Source organism: Balaenoptera acutorostrata, chromosome 6 (genome assembly GCF_949987535.1).
Source record: "Balaenoptera acutorostrata chromosome 6, mBalAcu1.1, whole genome shotgun sequence".
Taxonomy (NCBI): domain Eukaryota; kingdom Metazoa; phylum Chordata; class Mammalia; order Artiodactyla; family Balaenopteridae; genus Balaenoptera; species Balaenoptera acutorostrata.
This window is the reverse complement of record NC_080069.1, coordinates 88,101,440-88,115,854: the sequence shown is the minus strand read 5'-3', so window position 1 is coordinate 88,115,854 and position 14,415 is coordinate 88,101,440. Positions and strand designations below refer to the sequence as shown.

Sequence of the window (14,415 nt, the reverse complement as noted above, 5' to 3'; positions counted from 1 at the left end):
ATTTTCATTCTTCTTTTCTCACTATTCACTTTCCCTGAGTTCTCTTACCCATCCCATGGCCTCATTAAAAATATATCTATATATCTATATCTATATCTATATCTCCCTCTATATATCTGTCTGTCAGTGGTTAGTAACTTTGTTCAGGTTAAGAAATTCCTTTGAGGGTTTCCCTGGTTGCGCAGAGGTTAAGAATCGCCTGCCAATGCAGGGGACACGGGTTCGAGCCCTGGTCCGGGAAGATCCCACATGCTGCGGAGCAACTAAGCCTGTGCACCACAACTACTGAGCCTGCGAGCCACAACTACTGAAGCCTGTGTGCCTAGAGCCCGTGCTCCGCAACAAGAGAAGCCACCGCAATGAGAAGCCTGCTCGCTGCAACTAGAGAAAGCCTGCTTGCAGCAATGAAGACCCAACACAGCCAACAATTTAAAAAATAAAATAGGGCTTCCCTGGTGGCGCAGTGGTTGCGAATCTGCCTGCCAATGCAGAGGACACAGGTTCGAGCCCTGGTCTGGGAAGATCCCACATGCCGCGGAGCAACTAGGCCCGTGAGCCACAGCTACTGAGCCTGCGCGTCTGGAGCCTGTGCTCCGCAACAAGAGAGGCCACGTTAGTGAGAGGCCTGCGCACCGCGATGAGGAGTGGCCCCCACTTGCCCCAACTAGAGAAAGCCCTCACACAGAAACAAAGACCCAACACAACCAAAAAAAAAAAAAATATATATATATATAAAATAAAATAAATTTATTAAAAAAAAGAAATTCCTTTGGGAATTTAATTAATGCTATAGACACTTAATAAAAATAAATATATATATGTATACATATACATTTTTATATCCAATTCAAGACATTCAGAGATTCTCACTCAAGTCCATAGGCCCCAGGTTGAGAATCCCTACTTATATGCTAATGTTTCAAAAATATGTATCTTCAGCCTGAATTTTTATTCTGAGCTTCAATAGTACATATCCAAATATCTACTTAACATCTGCATTTGGATGTCACACAATTGCCTCAAAATCTACATGTATTGAGGAGTGACTGTTTAATAGGGATGGGGTTTCCTTTTGGGGTGATGAAGAAGTTCTGGAACTGGATAGTAATGATGGTTGTGCAACACTGTGAACATACTTAATGTCACTGAATTGTACACTTTCAAATGGTAAATTTTACATAATGTGCATTTTACAATAAAAAAATCTACATTTACAAAATTGAAATTATCTCTATTCTCTACCTCCCACACAGCCAAAATTTGTGCTTTCTCTTATATTTCCTGTCTTTGAACATGTTACTAGTCTTACCATTTACCTAGTTGCCCAAGCCAGAAACCTGAGAGTCATCTCTGACAATGCTCTCTTTTATCCTCCCACTTACAATTAATCATGAAGTTCTGTACATTCTTCCTCATTAATAACAAGTTAACTTGGAATAGTCCTCTACAACTATCCCCAAAGCTTCTACTTAAGTTCAGGCCACCATGATTAGCCTCACAGTCTCCAGTTTTGTACCTTCCCACCCTCCACCTCAACCCCCCTTCAACTGACTCTTCCTTATCTTGCCAGAGTGAGTTATCTTTTTGCTTAAAAACCTACCATTTCCTTCAGGATAAAGTCTAAATTTCTCTTCATGACCTGGCCTCTGCTTACTTCTCTAGTCTTATCTCTCACCATCCTCCTACACAAAGCCAAATGTCCAGTGACATAAGCTACCTGCAATTCCCAGCTCATCACCAACTTTTTTTTTTTTTTTTAAGCCAAGTGCCAAGTGCACATACTACTCCAAATTCCTAGAACTTCATTTCCCTCTGTTTAGACCTGGCTAAGTTCTACAGTTAAGATTCAATTTACATCATCTTGCTCAGGAAGCCTTTCAGATGCCCCAAAGATGATGTCCTTACTATGAGCTCCCTTACTATGAGCTTCTATGTTCACTTGTATCTTAACATTCATACTTTAAGTTGAAGTCATCTGTCTCCTTTAAAGACCACATTATCCTTGAGGGTAGGGACTATATATCAGTGCACCTCCAGTGCCTAAAACAGTATCCAGCATGTGGTATATTCTAAATAAATATTTTTGAATGAAGAAGTGATGCCCTAGTGAATAATAGGAACCCTGATATCAGAAGTCACACAACTTTCCAATGACTTCCTACCTTACTCTGTTAAAAGCCAAAGTCATTACCATGGGCTCTGACTTCATCTCCTACTATTCTCCCCTTCATTCACTCAGTTCCAGCCATACTTTGAAACCATGACTGGAAAAATATTTCAACCAAGGAGCCATTTAAGCATGTGCAAGAAGGAAGGAACGAAAATATACTGAGCCTCCAGCATGTATCATGCCCTGTGCCAGGCACTTTCACGTGTCATATCATAGAATCCTCACAATCATTCCGGGACAAAGGCATTGCTATTGCCATTTCACAACTAAGGAGACTACATTTTACAGTAGATTTTTGAATTTGAACAGAGGAAAACTTTATTGGAAAGAGTCCATAGTGGTGACTTTTCCTTCCCTAGATACCTTTTATGCTGGTTATTCTGTTTGCTGTGCCTCCGCCCAGCCAACTCCCTCTGCCCTGTTCTGAGAAGCTGACCTCTATGAACTACATTACCCAGACTACCTTGCCCCTGGGCTTCTTGAAGGTAGTAGCTGGAGACCAGAGGGCAAGAGGAGAAAGGTTAGGGTATTTATTTCTCTACTTCCATGCTGCCTTGTCTAAGTTCTTGCTCTTGTCAGGCAGTCTGTCTTTCAGATTGTAGTTCTAACTAGGCCCTGGTAACAACACTTTCCTTTCTTTCCCTTGAGGTCTAGGAGTGCTACTGACTCACCACTTTTGGGTTTCACCATTTCTTTCTAGTTTCTGTTAACACTGACCATACCTCTGTAAATCATCCTTTGGTTAAACTCTCTTCAATTAAATTCTTTTGAATGCACAAACTTTTTCTGCAAGGACTCTGACGGATAAACTAGGAAAACAATAAATGGCATGTTATTCTTCTCCTTTGTTCTTACATTCATTCAATTTCCAGTATCTACAGTCAAGTCTCCTTCCTCTCCTCTGAATCTTCCCATACTTCCATGTCTACATGGCCTTCTAAGAAGTCTCTCTAAATACTCTATTACCTACAGAGCAACACTGCTGTTACTGTTATTATGCTGAATCTAGTGTGACATTAGCACTCTGTTGTCCTTGTAGTTCTAAGACTGTTTAGCTTTGTTAGTCTGACCTTCCTGGCAGGGCAATAAGCTCATTAGGGGTAGGGAACTTTAGCAATTATAATCTCCAAACAAACATATTTTAGCTCGAAAGAACCTTAGAGTTTACCTTGTCTAACCACCTTATTTTACAGATGGGAAGGTTCAGGCTCACATAGGGAAAGACTCTCTCACAGCTGTACAGTGGCAGACTTAAGTTCATCATCTAGATTCTCCCTATTACTTCACCATGCTGTGATACTGTGCTGGGTGCTTAGTAGGCACTCAACATGCTGATAACCCACTCCTAAATTCATACAAGGGTTTTTGTTTTGTTCAGTGCTAGGCTCCGTGCCTAGATGAGTACCTGGCACATATTATGCGTTCAGCAAATATTTATTGATTTTGAACCCAGGACACAGCAAGACAAGTTCCTTGTAAGTTATCAGAGCTCAGAGGATCATTTGTAATAATGACAACAATCCCTTATACATGTATAGTATAGTTTTGAAAGTGTTTTCACATTTAAATAAGCCCATTTGATCCCTCTGAAGTATATATGGCAGGAATTCATAGTCCATTTAACAGATGCAAGCAACAGCCTCTGAAAAGGTAAAAGTCAAGGTCCCCTGAGAAGTATGTAGCAGAGCTGAGACTACTGTTCATGTTTTCTGACTCCCACTTCAATACCATCTTCACTACTCCATGTTGCTTCTTCAGCTTAGCCATTCTGCTTCAAGATATGCGAGGTTCATTCACGGAGCTAGTCCAAATATTCACAATGACTAGGTGAGTTATATACTTATGCCGATAGAAATGATTTTGTTTTTTAAAAAATCCACTATTAAAGGTACGTCTGTTCTACTTCTGATTAGATACAGCCTGCAGAATACCCCCAACTCTTGACACTACGAGGCCTGTTATTTCCCACAGAGAGGAGGGTTACGATCTATGCGTTCTGCAGTGAAGGAGACGGCACTTTTGAGACATCACTTCTGGTACAGACCAAAGCCAGGCCCTTTTAAAACCAGCTGTTCAAAGAGAAACAACGCCTTGTTCTTGGCCTGATCCCGCCAGAGAGGAGTTGGCACACGATTTCTTCAAGATCAAATGCACCAGGAAGCTAACTGCAGATATTTTGATTGAATTCTCTTATAAAAAACACTTTAATACAGATTTCACCCTGGGTTTTAGCTACTAGTATGATCTCTGATCCTAATCAGGGCATCACAGAAACCAAAGATAACCTAAACATATATAACATATATCCAACCTCTTTGAATTTCAGTTTCCATTAAGAGCTCAAAGTACTGGCACAGAAAATTACCAGAAGTCTTACATCAGGGATCACAAACTCAAGTGTCTACCACATACCAGGGAAATAATGTAAAGCCCAGAATGACAAAATAAGGAGTAATGGAGTCTATAATGAACTACAAAAAACTAATTTGCTACTTGCTTCTCAGCTCCAACCACCTGTCACTTTGTGGGAATGTCAGCTAAGAGTTAATAGTTCTTCTGATTTTTTCCTCAAAAGCTAGAAATACTCATTTTTAAAACGTAAAATCTGGTTTTAAAAAGTTAGCTACTAATTCAAATCTGCAAGCCTTTTGTAAGCTAGTCAGCCAGAGTTTGACTTTTCCTTATGAAGTAGGTTTCCTGCTCCATATGACAGAGGAATGAAAGCAAATGTGCCACTTTCAAGTCAAATATGGTATAGGATTCATGGCTTCCCTCTCAGACAATCTGGATAGTGCTGGAAAAGTGGACAAAACTCCCTGAGTTAATAGGAATGTACCTTAGCTGGAGGTTTAGGGGGTATCTGCTTTATGAGGTAACCAGATAAATGGATGCCCTCTGGGAGGTATTTGGGGGATAAAGATCCCCTTTGCTAGGTATCTGGGCAGGTAAGTCTTCTCTGGAGCATCTAGAAAACCCGTATACTCGAGTATGGGGATGGGGAGTACTGGGAGAACAGTTTACACGAAAGTATGAAGACGGACAGCTGTTGGGAAGTACACAGAGTGCTAGGAATGCGAGATAGTATGGGGGTACAGTCTCTCTTCAGTGTTGGGAGGGAAAAGGCGATACCCTCTCCTCGGGCGCCACCTTCGGGCGCCTCTTGCTCACCATCGCTCCGCAGACGCCGACTCCAACGACCGCCATCTTAACGCACCTTTGTGCGCAGGTGCCCCGGAGCCACACGATCCGGCCAGAGTAGAGCCCCGCCTCCGGCCACGCCCCTCCTCCGGCCACGCCCCTCCTCCCCAAGCCCGCCTCCAACCACGTCCCCTTTCTCAGAAATCTGTCCCCACTCACCCAGCGGTTTGAGGCTCCACCACTTGGGGGTGGGCGGTGGTGGGTGGAGAGCAGGAAAGGACCACTTGTCTAAAACCTATCATTATATAAGGAAGTCATTTCTACAGCTTTCCACACTTTAACAGAATTATCAGACCCCCAAGGCTGCTATAAGATAATTTATTACAGACTAGCCAATAATCTCTTGTAACAATGGCACATACAATAATTTAAAACAGCAAAGATTCCTAGTTTCTTATTTCATGTAATGGCCAATGGACAATGCAGAGTCCTCAGGAAGTCCAAGAGGCTGCTACTGAGGTTATCGAAGGCCCTTCTCTGAGCAAGGGGCCTGGGAAGTCCGCATGACCCTCTGGAAAAAGTTTGTCTCTGACCTCCCAGGGAGTGTTGAGGCCCCCCTTCATCCAGCCGGTACAGAGGGATCACAGTCAAAGTTCCTCCTGTAGGGTTGAACGTCTATGAGGGGAACTGCAGCTGACCTAGATGAAAGGGAGTGAGGACAAAGGCTGGATTCTTTCTGCAAGGGGGAGGACCGCCAGAAGGCAGTGGCCATAGGTGAAGAGGACTCTTTCTAGATTGATTTCCACAACTTTTGGCTTTGTTCAGGGCTTATTCACGAAGAAAATAGTCCTCTCTCCTGGATCCTTCAACTAGCTCTCAGGTGCATACGCTAAGGAAGAGCCTCTCATGTCCTGAAGAATCACTCCTCTTCCTAAAGGAGTGAGGTAGGGGGACTCCTGGGCAGGTGGCCCCTGGTGCTTGGGTTCCAAAGAAATTCTGCTCAGGGCTCTGAAGCACCATGGGAACCTGGTTCTACTCATGACAGATAATCTGGGCAAGGGATTAGCAGAGCTCATTTCTGAAAGGTTTCTGGTTCACTTTCAATGCCTCGTACTCACTTGAGCTACTCTACACCAGTAGATTCTGCTCAAGGGACAGGCTGAATTCCATTCTGTGTGCTCCTGCCCTGGCCATACTCCAATCCAGACCACAGGGCTCAGCAATACCTGTAGACTCAAATGATTACTTACCTAATTAGGCACAAGCTCCAGACCTTCTAAACTTGTTCTTCTAATGATTGGTATGTTCGGATCTAACTGGATAAGGTGTGGTATGGAGAGGGGTAGAGAAGGGGTGTGGGAGTGGAAGAACCTCTGCCAAGAATGGCTGACACTCTCAGAAACGTCTGCCCCTCTGTGGAAAATCTCCCTGCCTGGTAACCCCCACAGCCTAGCTCCCAGCATCACAGACCTGCTGGTCAGGGACTCATGACCCTTTCTGTGCAAAGCCATACTCGAACCACCCCAAACTTTTCCTTAAACGTCCTTAACGGAATGAGTCAGCCTCTTGACTACGAGGACCCTAAGATACACAGTAACTCCCATTAGCCCTGACTTGTGGAACTGGTACCATCTGGTTGGCACAGGAGCCTAGGTGCTCAGCTCCCCTCCTCCACGGAACGAGACTCCGATTTGAGCTTCACAAACTCTCGGGCCACTTCGTCATTGCTCCTCTGAGACAGAATCTGGAGAATGGTCATGCCGGTCTCATCCATGTGGATCTTCCGGCCCAAGGGGCACCAACAGGCACAGCTGCCCTTGGCTGCCACGTCCCTCAGAGGCATGACAGCCAGCCCCAGAACATGATCCTCCCGGGCAAAGCAGTAATCCTTCACACAGATTTGCAACTCATAGGCTTCTGGCCCCTCTTCATTTCCCAGGAGGCTGTGAGCACAGGGTAGATGGAAGGTGGGAGACCAGAGCTGAGGGCGTCCTCAAATGAATTCACCCCAGCTGCCATCCAGCCCATCCATTCTCTCCCCTCTCAATTCTTACCCCCCAGATCACCCCCATCCCAGAGTCCTTCAGGCCCCCATCCCATAACTTACAAGTGAAATGTCTCATTGTACTTGGGGGCCCAGTTGTTGCTTTTTGACTTGGTTGTGAACTTCCTCTTCTTATCACTTTGGTGAGGGCCAACCATGGTTACTTCCACAAAGGGCCGGAACATACCGGCTGTCTGCCACTTGAGGTCATTGGCAGCCACCACTGCACAAACATGGGAAACCTGTGAGGGATCCCATCAAGCATTCCCAGTTCTTGAGCCCCGGGTGGCATTCCCCTTGGAGGAGGGCTAAGCTGAAAGGCTGGGATAAGCAGTCCCTGCCTTTGACTGATGAGGCCACTGGGCAAGAAAAGGTCTGAGGTCCGTAAGTCCATGCCACTCACCTTTCACTGTGACCTTGTGCTCCCCAGTTCCAGGATGTGTAAACAAGTCCACCTGAATAGAGACTTCTCCCACAGGATCATCCACACCGGACCCTGAGGGACAGACGGACAGATGATTCCCCCATTGGAGAACTTTAAGACTTTAGGCCTAATTATTCCAGGTAAAACCGTGGAGTTGGGAGGCTACTATCCTACATCCTAAAGCAAGAAGTAATCACCCACAGAAGCTATGGGGAAGTAAGTAATGGGAGAAGGAAAAGAATGGGGATAAAGAATGAGACTGTATTAAAATACAAATCAGGGTGACAACATCTTAGGTGAAACCTCTTCCAAAACTGCACCTGGAATCTCTCAGGTTCCCCAAACCTCTCCTAGCCTGCAGAATTTTTCATTGAAAGATGCTGGGAAAGGACAGTGCTGCCACCCTGTATTTTCGTCTGAGAATTATGTCCACCCCATGGTGTCTCAGCAGAACAATGCGGGTCCCATCTAGCCAAAAGCAGCACCTTCCCGCCTGCGGAGGCCCCTTCTTGGGAGGCTGTCCTGTACAGAATGACTTTTTCCTGCTCAAACCTGGACCTCTCTGCAAACAGCTCCCCAGTCCCTCTGGCCGATTTTCAGCCTCCCCTCAGCAGAGGCCTCACTCTATTTTGGGAAAACACCAGTACCCTGCACCCCAGATAAAACTTCTTTGTCCTAAGATGGAGGGGTGGGGGAATTCTGAGGACAACCATTGTTAACCCTGTCTCAGACTGTATGAATACACTGCCCATCTCTGGAACTTGGGATAGAGCCTCTGAACTTTGACACCTGGTTCCCCCAGCCCCAACATAAGCAGCTCATTCTAGTTCACAGGGGACAGTGTTAGCCCATATTAGATTCACATCTGCACGGTATATAACGTACCCTTTTCCGGCTGAATGTCCTCATTAGCAGTAAACCTAATACCTTTCCCATCATGCACTGAGTGAGGACAGGCAAGTCAAGAGGTAGCAGCAGTAGGACAGAGAAAGAAGAATCAGTTAGAGGTCTACGGAGTTAACAGCCATTCAGAGCAGCTCTACACATATTCTGAGGGAGCACAGAGATGGGGTAGTGTGGAGAGAGAGGTCAAAGAACTGGGGTCAATGCTCAAATGCTCCAAATTATACTTAACAGTTTGAAGATCAACCAAATCATGGACAGAAGCAGTAGAACATAGAGAGAGAAGGTTTCTGAGAGCCACAGGGCACAAAAGAGAAAGTTGTAGGCTCTAATTTCCTAGGCCCTTAAATGATAAAGCAGTGGGTAGAAAACGTACACTCACAGTTGCATCCTCCCTGCAGTCGCCACCCCTGCCTGCTGTTACTTCATGTGTGCCCATTCCAGCCTCCCCTCATCTTTATATCTAGCTTAAAGCTCAATGTTTCCAAAAGGACTTCTGGATTAACTCCTATCCTCCCTGATGTTACAGGCCTTTACATGTACTCAGCTCTGTGAAAGATCCCCGTCTCCTTGAGCAAGGCTCATAACTTCTTTTGCTCTGTCTTCTTCTCACTCTGGACTTGAAATAAGAACATACGTGGAAAACGGAGCAGTACTGCAGGTCCCTTGTATTTTTCACCTTCCATCAACTCTATTCTAACTGCTTAGATCCCTCTTCCCCTCTGGGTCAGCTCTGTGCACCAGATCCACAGCTCAGTAAGGCCTAAGCCTTCCCACTCCCCCCTCCACCAGGTTCACTCCTCCAGGCAGCATGCCCAGGTTTCCCTGGAAGGAGCAACAACAACTGCGCCTTGAAGGTCCTTTCCAGGAGGACCTTCCCAGGGTGAGAGTCAGAATTTCAGTCTGAGCCATGTCTAGGCAGATGTGTTTTGTTATGAATGGGCCTGCCTGGAGGCAGGGAGGGGTTCTGAGAACTGGAAGTCACTGGGAGAAAATCAGCTGCCTGGGTTCCCTGTGCACTAGCATCACCCATGAGGCCGGAGTCTCAGCTCTGCAGAGCCCCACGATCCACACCCTCCCTTCAACTGCTCCCGTGGTTTGCCTCTCTTAGTCTTCTCCTCACCCACACTGGAGAATCTGGAAAGTCTTTTGCTTTCTCTCCCCTGGACAGCTTCCAACTTAGGCTCCCAAAGCTGAGTCTTCATGAGTGTCTCAGCCACTCATTCTCAAGGCTTCCTCACAGATTTTTCCTACCAAACAGGGTATACGCCTTGAGCTCAACACACATGCACTGGCCAGATGATGTCTGGGAAAAGAAAGCTCAGGCACATTTCCCAGGTCTCTGTGATTCCCCTATCTGGTATGAGTGTGGGGTGGGGGTAAGTACTGGGATCCATCAAGAAATCCTGGTGTCTGAGTTTGAAGGGCTTTCTGAAGAAGTACTTGGATCCTCCCTGAGGGCTACAAGATACCGACTCCCTAGGGACAGAGATGTATCAGGGAGGGGAGGTGGGGACCCAAAGCCCTTAGGCCTTACCCTGGGCAATCTGTGAGCGAACAAAGGTCTTGATGAGTGTGTCTGTGGTCTGTGTGTACAGAGACAGGGCATAGCGTAGGGACTGCAGATCTGGGCTCTTCTCCAGGAAGGTTTTCTTCAGCCCATTGCCTCCTGCATGAAAGTATTGCTGAAAGACAAGAATAACTGCTAACTGCTACTGCCTCATCCCCTTACAGAGAGGCAGCTCTCCAACAATGTAACTCAGAGAAATGACATCTGAGCAGAGGCTCAGCAAAGATGCTGGAAGAGGATGATGAGGCATTCAATAAACAACAATATCAGGAATACCACACAGAGCCAGAGTCATAGTCTCTCAGGTTAAGAGTATTATTTGAATATCTGGCAGGAGTGGTAAGGGATGGCCACGTTTCTGGACGTGATGCTTGAAGGATGAATCTATCTGGACAAAGATATGCGACAGAAGCATTTCAGGAAGAGAGTAGTCAGAAGTGTTGCTTTACCCCTGGGAATCCTTAGAGCACTTTATACCTATGACATACCTCTCCGAAGTGCCCTAAATCACAGCCCACATGTACCCGCCTTATTTATCACTTTACCAGGTTATAAGTATCTTGATGCTAGGAACCATATCTGATTCTCTCTGCATCCTTCATAGTGTATAGTGCCCGGAACACATGTTGCCTGGTTGAATAAATGAATGTGTAATAGGAAAAACAATCCTTCGAAAACCCAAATGATTTTAAACATAAGTGAAGAGGTCAGCCAGATGTCGGGTATTAGGATCTGGAAGATTAATTCCCAGTGGAAAATATTCATGAATGACAATGAGGTACAAAGTGAACTAAACTGTCCGCAGAACCCAAGAATAATGTTCTAGGTCCGTGGCGATTCACCTGAGACCACACAGGAGGTACCTTTTTGGTTGGTCCTCAGCAGGAATATGGAATAGCAGAGAAAGATATGGACACAAAAATCACTCTCTTCTGGATGTGGGGTGGCAAGAGCCCGAGGGACACCTAATCTGGCAGAATGGAATGCCAGGACCAAGAGGGTGTGGTAGTAAGATTGTCTGGAGGAGGGGAGGTCTCCACCTTGATGGTGTCCAGGGCGAGGTCGAGGACAGCACACTGCTTTGGAGTGAGGCTCCGGGTTTCCTCTCGCGCCATGTGGTCCTGGAACCCCAGAGAAAGCAACAGCATCAGGACAGCTTATGGCTGTCATCAAAGTCTTTCCCCCACCTGTCAGCCACAGCTACATGTTCCTCTCCTTCCCCTCTGCTTCAGTCTTCAAAGCTCAAATTTCCTTGCTTCCAGGCAACCCCCAGCCTCAGAAGGACCCCACACATCCAGAGTACCTTGAGTTTGGAAAGGTGGCTCAGCTCCTTGGCAGCAGTGAAGATCAACTGGGTGCCCTGGGCAGAGAGTGAATCAGTCAAAAGCAGAGAACTCCAAACTCAATCAGGAAGCGTGGAGCAGGTTTAGGGATACACAGCAGGATGAAGTGGAAGGGAGGTGTCCTTACCGTCTGGTCAGTAAGTGGGGGCAGAACAATCATCCTCTCCATTGTATTCATTACCACCCGCCAGAGCTCCTTCAGTACTCGCTTCAGGACCGTCTTCTCACACACAGTGGCAAAAAGTGTGAGGCTGCAGGACCAGGCAACAGGTAAGGATGGGGTGAGTGCTTGAGAGCTCCCCCTCCCTGAGAGGCTCCTCTGTCTGACTGCTTCTGCCCTGTTCGTCCCTACAGGACAGTCCTCAGCGCTGTACTCACTTGCCATCCAGGAAGTCCATGAGGGGCCGGAGCACACTATCTGCATCTTGAGTCACTGAGGCCCGGGCGCTGGGGGATGCATTCCCTGGGCCCCGCACCTGGCCCAGGATGTCGGCCATTTGTCGAACACACTCATCAATCCGCACCTGGAAACTACACATGTGCCCACAGTGCAGCCCTCCCTGCCCCAGATGCACGCTGTCCCTAAAGCAGCACCAGCTATTTGGTTCCACTCCAGCATACTCAGGGTGCGGCTCCAACAGGGACAGCCGGCAGGAAGAGGGGGAAGATCCACATATGTGCGGCTGGATGGATGAGTGTGGGGCAGGGGATCTGGGATTGGCCAGGCACCACACCTGGCTCTGAGGGCCGTGTGTTCTGGGGCCACCGACCTGTTTCCAAACACCATGCTGAGCTCATCCAGAACCGTATTCAGTTTCACCTGCAGCTCCTTCAGACTGTCTGCAGCTTCAGGGTCCAACTGTATCCACAGGAGGCAGGCTTGGCTAAGCTGGTTCTCTTATGCTTTCCTCCCTTCCTGTGCCCCCACTCCTCCCTCCTAGGGCCTCTACCCCAATGCCTACTCAAACCTCTCAGCTCAAACCACTCCAGACCCCAAGCTAAACTCCTGGTCTATACCCAGTCAGGAGAGGGTGGAGTTCTGTGGCCAGGGAGCTCAGGAACAAAGGAAAAGTGCAGCAACCCCAAACCTTAACACTTACCTCCTTGCCTCCCATGGCCTCAAACATTTTCTCCAGCTGGACCCTCAGCTGTTGCATGTTGTTCATCAGGATGCAAGGCTTTGGGGACAGAGGGAGGTGTTGAGTTTGGCTCTATTCAGCACGGAACTCATCAGTCTAGAGTCCCTCCCTCTCTCACATTACTCCAAAAGCCACAGGGAATTTACAACACATATTACATGTGTCTCTCCCTAAGCACTGAGATCTGGAACCAATGCAGACAGCTCTCCTTGAATGAAGACTAGAAGCAAATGTTTCTGCTTTTAAGCCGGGTGGTGGGCCCCAGGTGTTCATGGGATTACCCTTTATAACTCTCTGAATGTATTAAAAAGAAAGAAAGAAAGACTAAGCAAAGGCCTAGCTCAGTAGAGAATAAACTACCAAATGGAGGCACAAAGGAACTCCTCATCAGGGTCTTACTATTTTGTGGCATAATCTCAAGCCCAGCCCTGCTGGGAATCACAAGTCAGGAGAATCACCCCACCCTCAGCTCTGAGGATAGCTTCAAAAGCAAAAAGCCTAACCCTCACCATTTTCTCCTTTGTGCAATAAGCTGGGAAGTTCTTTGATAAGATGTCTGCATATTCCATCAGCACCTTCCCGATGGTCTGAGAAAAGAGGAGAAAAGGAAAGAAGGAAACCTTAGCTCTACCCACAAGGGTCTTACCTGAGGTTGCACTTCTCATCCCAGAACAGTAGCAACAGGTGTGTAAAGGGGAATGTCAAAGTAAGGGACAAATCACCCTCTCAACCCCAGAACAGCACTGAAACAAACCCACCTGTCTGCCCCAGACTCAAGTAAAGGAGAATGGGGTAACGCCAGGCTTAACCCAAAGGCCATCACAAAGAGGGGTTGAGCTCAGGCCTGTGGCTAGGCTGTGAGTGTGATGGAGGTAAGAGGGGAGGGGTAGGGAAGGTCATGGTCACCTTAGCAAATCTCCTCATGTAGTGGGCAAGGATGTTGGGGTCTGGGCATTCCAACTTCCGGATGATCTCAAAGCTCTGATTGAGCTGTGTGAAGACGTCCACCACAGAGCAGGAAAAGAGTGCGTGCTCTGATGTCTGCTGGAACTAAGGAAGGCCAAACACAGGGTCATCTTCAGCTGCTACCTTTTCCCAAGTCTGTAAGGTTCTAAAGGGCTCTCTGCCCAGCAGGGGTGGCTCAGTGGCCCTCGACAGTCCTCCTTACGGACTCCACAAGGCAGGGACAGCCATCCTGGCTAGAGCCCAGGAACTTCTGCTGATAGCCAATTGCTGGGAGACCTGGCCTGACCCCTGTGAAGCCCAAGCCCCCGACTTACCCCATCCTTCTTATCTCGCTCCAAGGCCCCACGCAGAAATTCCAGGGACACATCCTCATTCTCATCCAGCCACTGTAGGACAAACTGCTCAAACCACCTGCAGCCAGGCAGGAAAATTGGGGGTTGGAGCTAGTGGTTGGCATATACCATGTACCTGACTGTAAGGATACTGGCCTTGTCCAACCGCTAAGCGCCCCTCTTCCCTCGGTAGCCCCCACATGATGACTCACGCTGGGTACTCAGGCACCTGCCCCTGGAGGGCAGGCAGATCCCGCATGTATTCATTGTGGAGCCACTTCACCTTGAAGTGCAGGTTCATGTAGTCAGCACTCTTACACAGCCGGTCTTTCTCATGCTCTAGTGGTGGGGAGGAAGGCTGGGTCAGGTCCTGGCAGTAGAGGCCA

General features: G+C 47.4%; 2 protein-coding genes across 5 annotated transcripts in view; both read right to left on the bottom strand.

Moving 5' to 3' along the window:
• Positions 1 to 5,418, bottom strand: part of LOC103020035 (phospholipid-transporting ATPase FetA-like) — a 113,949-nt gene extending 108,531 nt beyond the window's left edge. The window contains exon 1 of the mRNA XM_057549434.1: positions 5,339 to 5,418. The gene's annotated coding sequence lies outside the window, so the exon portion shown is untranslated. The remainder of the gene's footprint in view (positions 1 to 5,338) is intronic.
• A 252-nt stretch (positions 5,419 to 5,670) lies between these two features.
• UNC13B (unc-13 homolog B) overlaps positions 5,671 to 14,415 on the bottom strand; it is a 238,082-nt gene continuing 229,337 nt past the window's right edge. For 2 of the 4 annotated variants that reach the window (XM_007196950.2, XM_057548318.1), the window contains 15 exons: positions 14,242 to 14,368; positions 14,012 to 14,108; positions 13,638 to 13,781; positions 13,241 to 13,318; positions 12,693 to 12,770; positions 12,363 to 12,451; positions 11,971 to 12,123; positions 11,720 to 11,843; positions 11,553 to 11,609; positions 11,290 to 11,370; positions 10,217 to 10,364; positions 8,662 to 8,718; positions 7,756 to 7,848; positions 7,416 to 7,575; positions 5,671 to 7,251 (listed from right to left, as the gene is read on the bottom strand). In XM_007196950.2, coding sequence (XP_007197012.1) covers positions 6,966 to 7,251; positions 7,416 to 7,575; positions 7,756 to 7,848; positions 8,662 to 8,718; positions 10,217 to 10,364; positions 11,290 to 11,370; positions 11,553 to 11,609; positions 11,720 to 11,843; positions 11,971 to 12,123; positions 12,363 to 12,451; positions 12,693 to 12,770; positions 13,241 to 13,318; positions 13,638 to 13,781; positions 14,012 to 14,108; positions 14,242 to 14,368 — 1,772 coding nt within the window. In that variant the 3' untranslated portion in view covers positions 5,671 to 6,965. The remainder of the gene's footprint in view (positions 7,252 to 7,415; positions 7,576 to 7,755; positions 7,849 to 8,661; positions 8,719 to 10,216; positions 10,365 to 11,289; positions 11,371 to 11,552; positions 11,610 to 11,719; positions 11,844 to 11,970; positions 12,124 to 12,362; positions 12,452 to 12,692; positions 12,771 to 13,240; positions 13,319 to 13,637; positions 13,782 to 14,011; positions 14,109 to 14,241; positions 14,369 to 14,415) is intronic. The other 2 variants (XM_057548317.1, XM_007196952.2) reach the window with 2 other exon arrangements.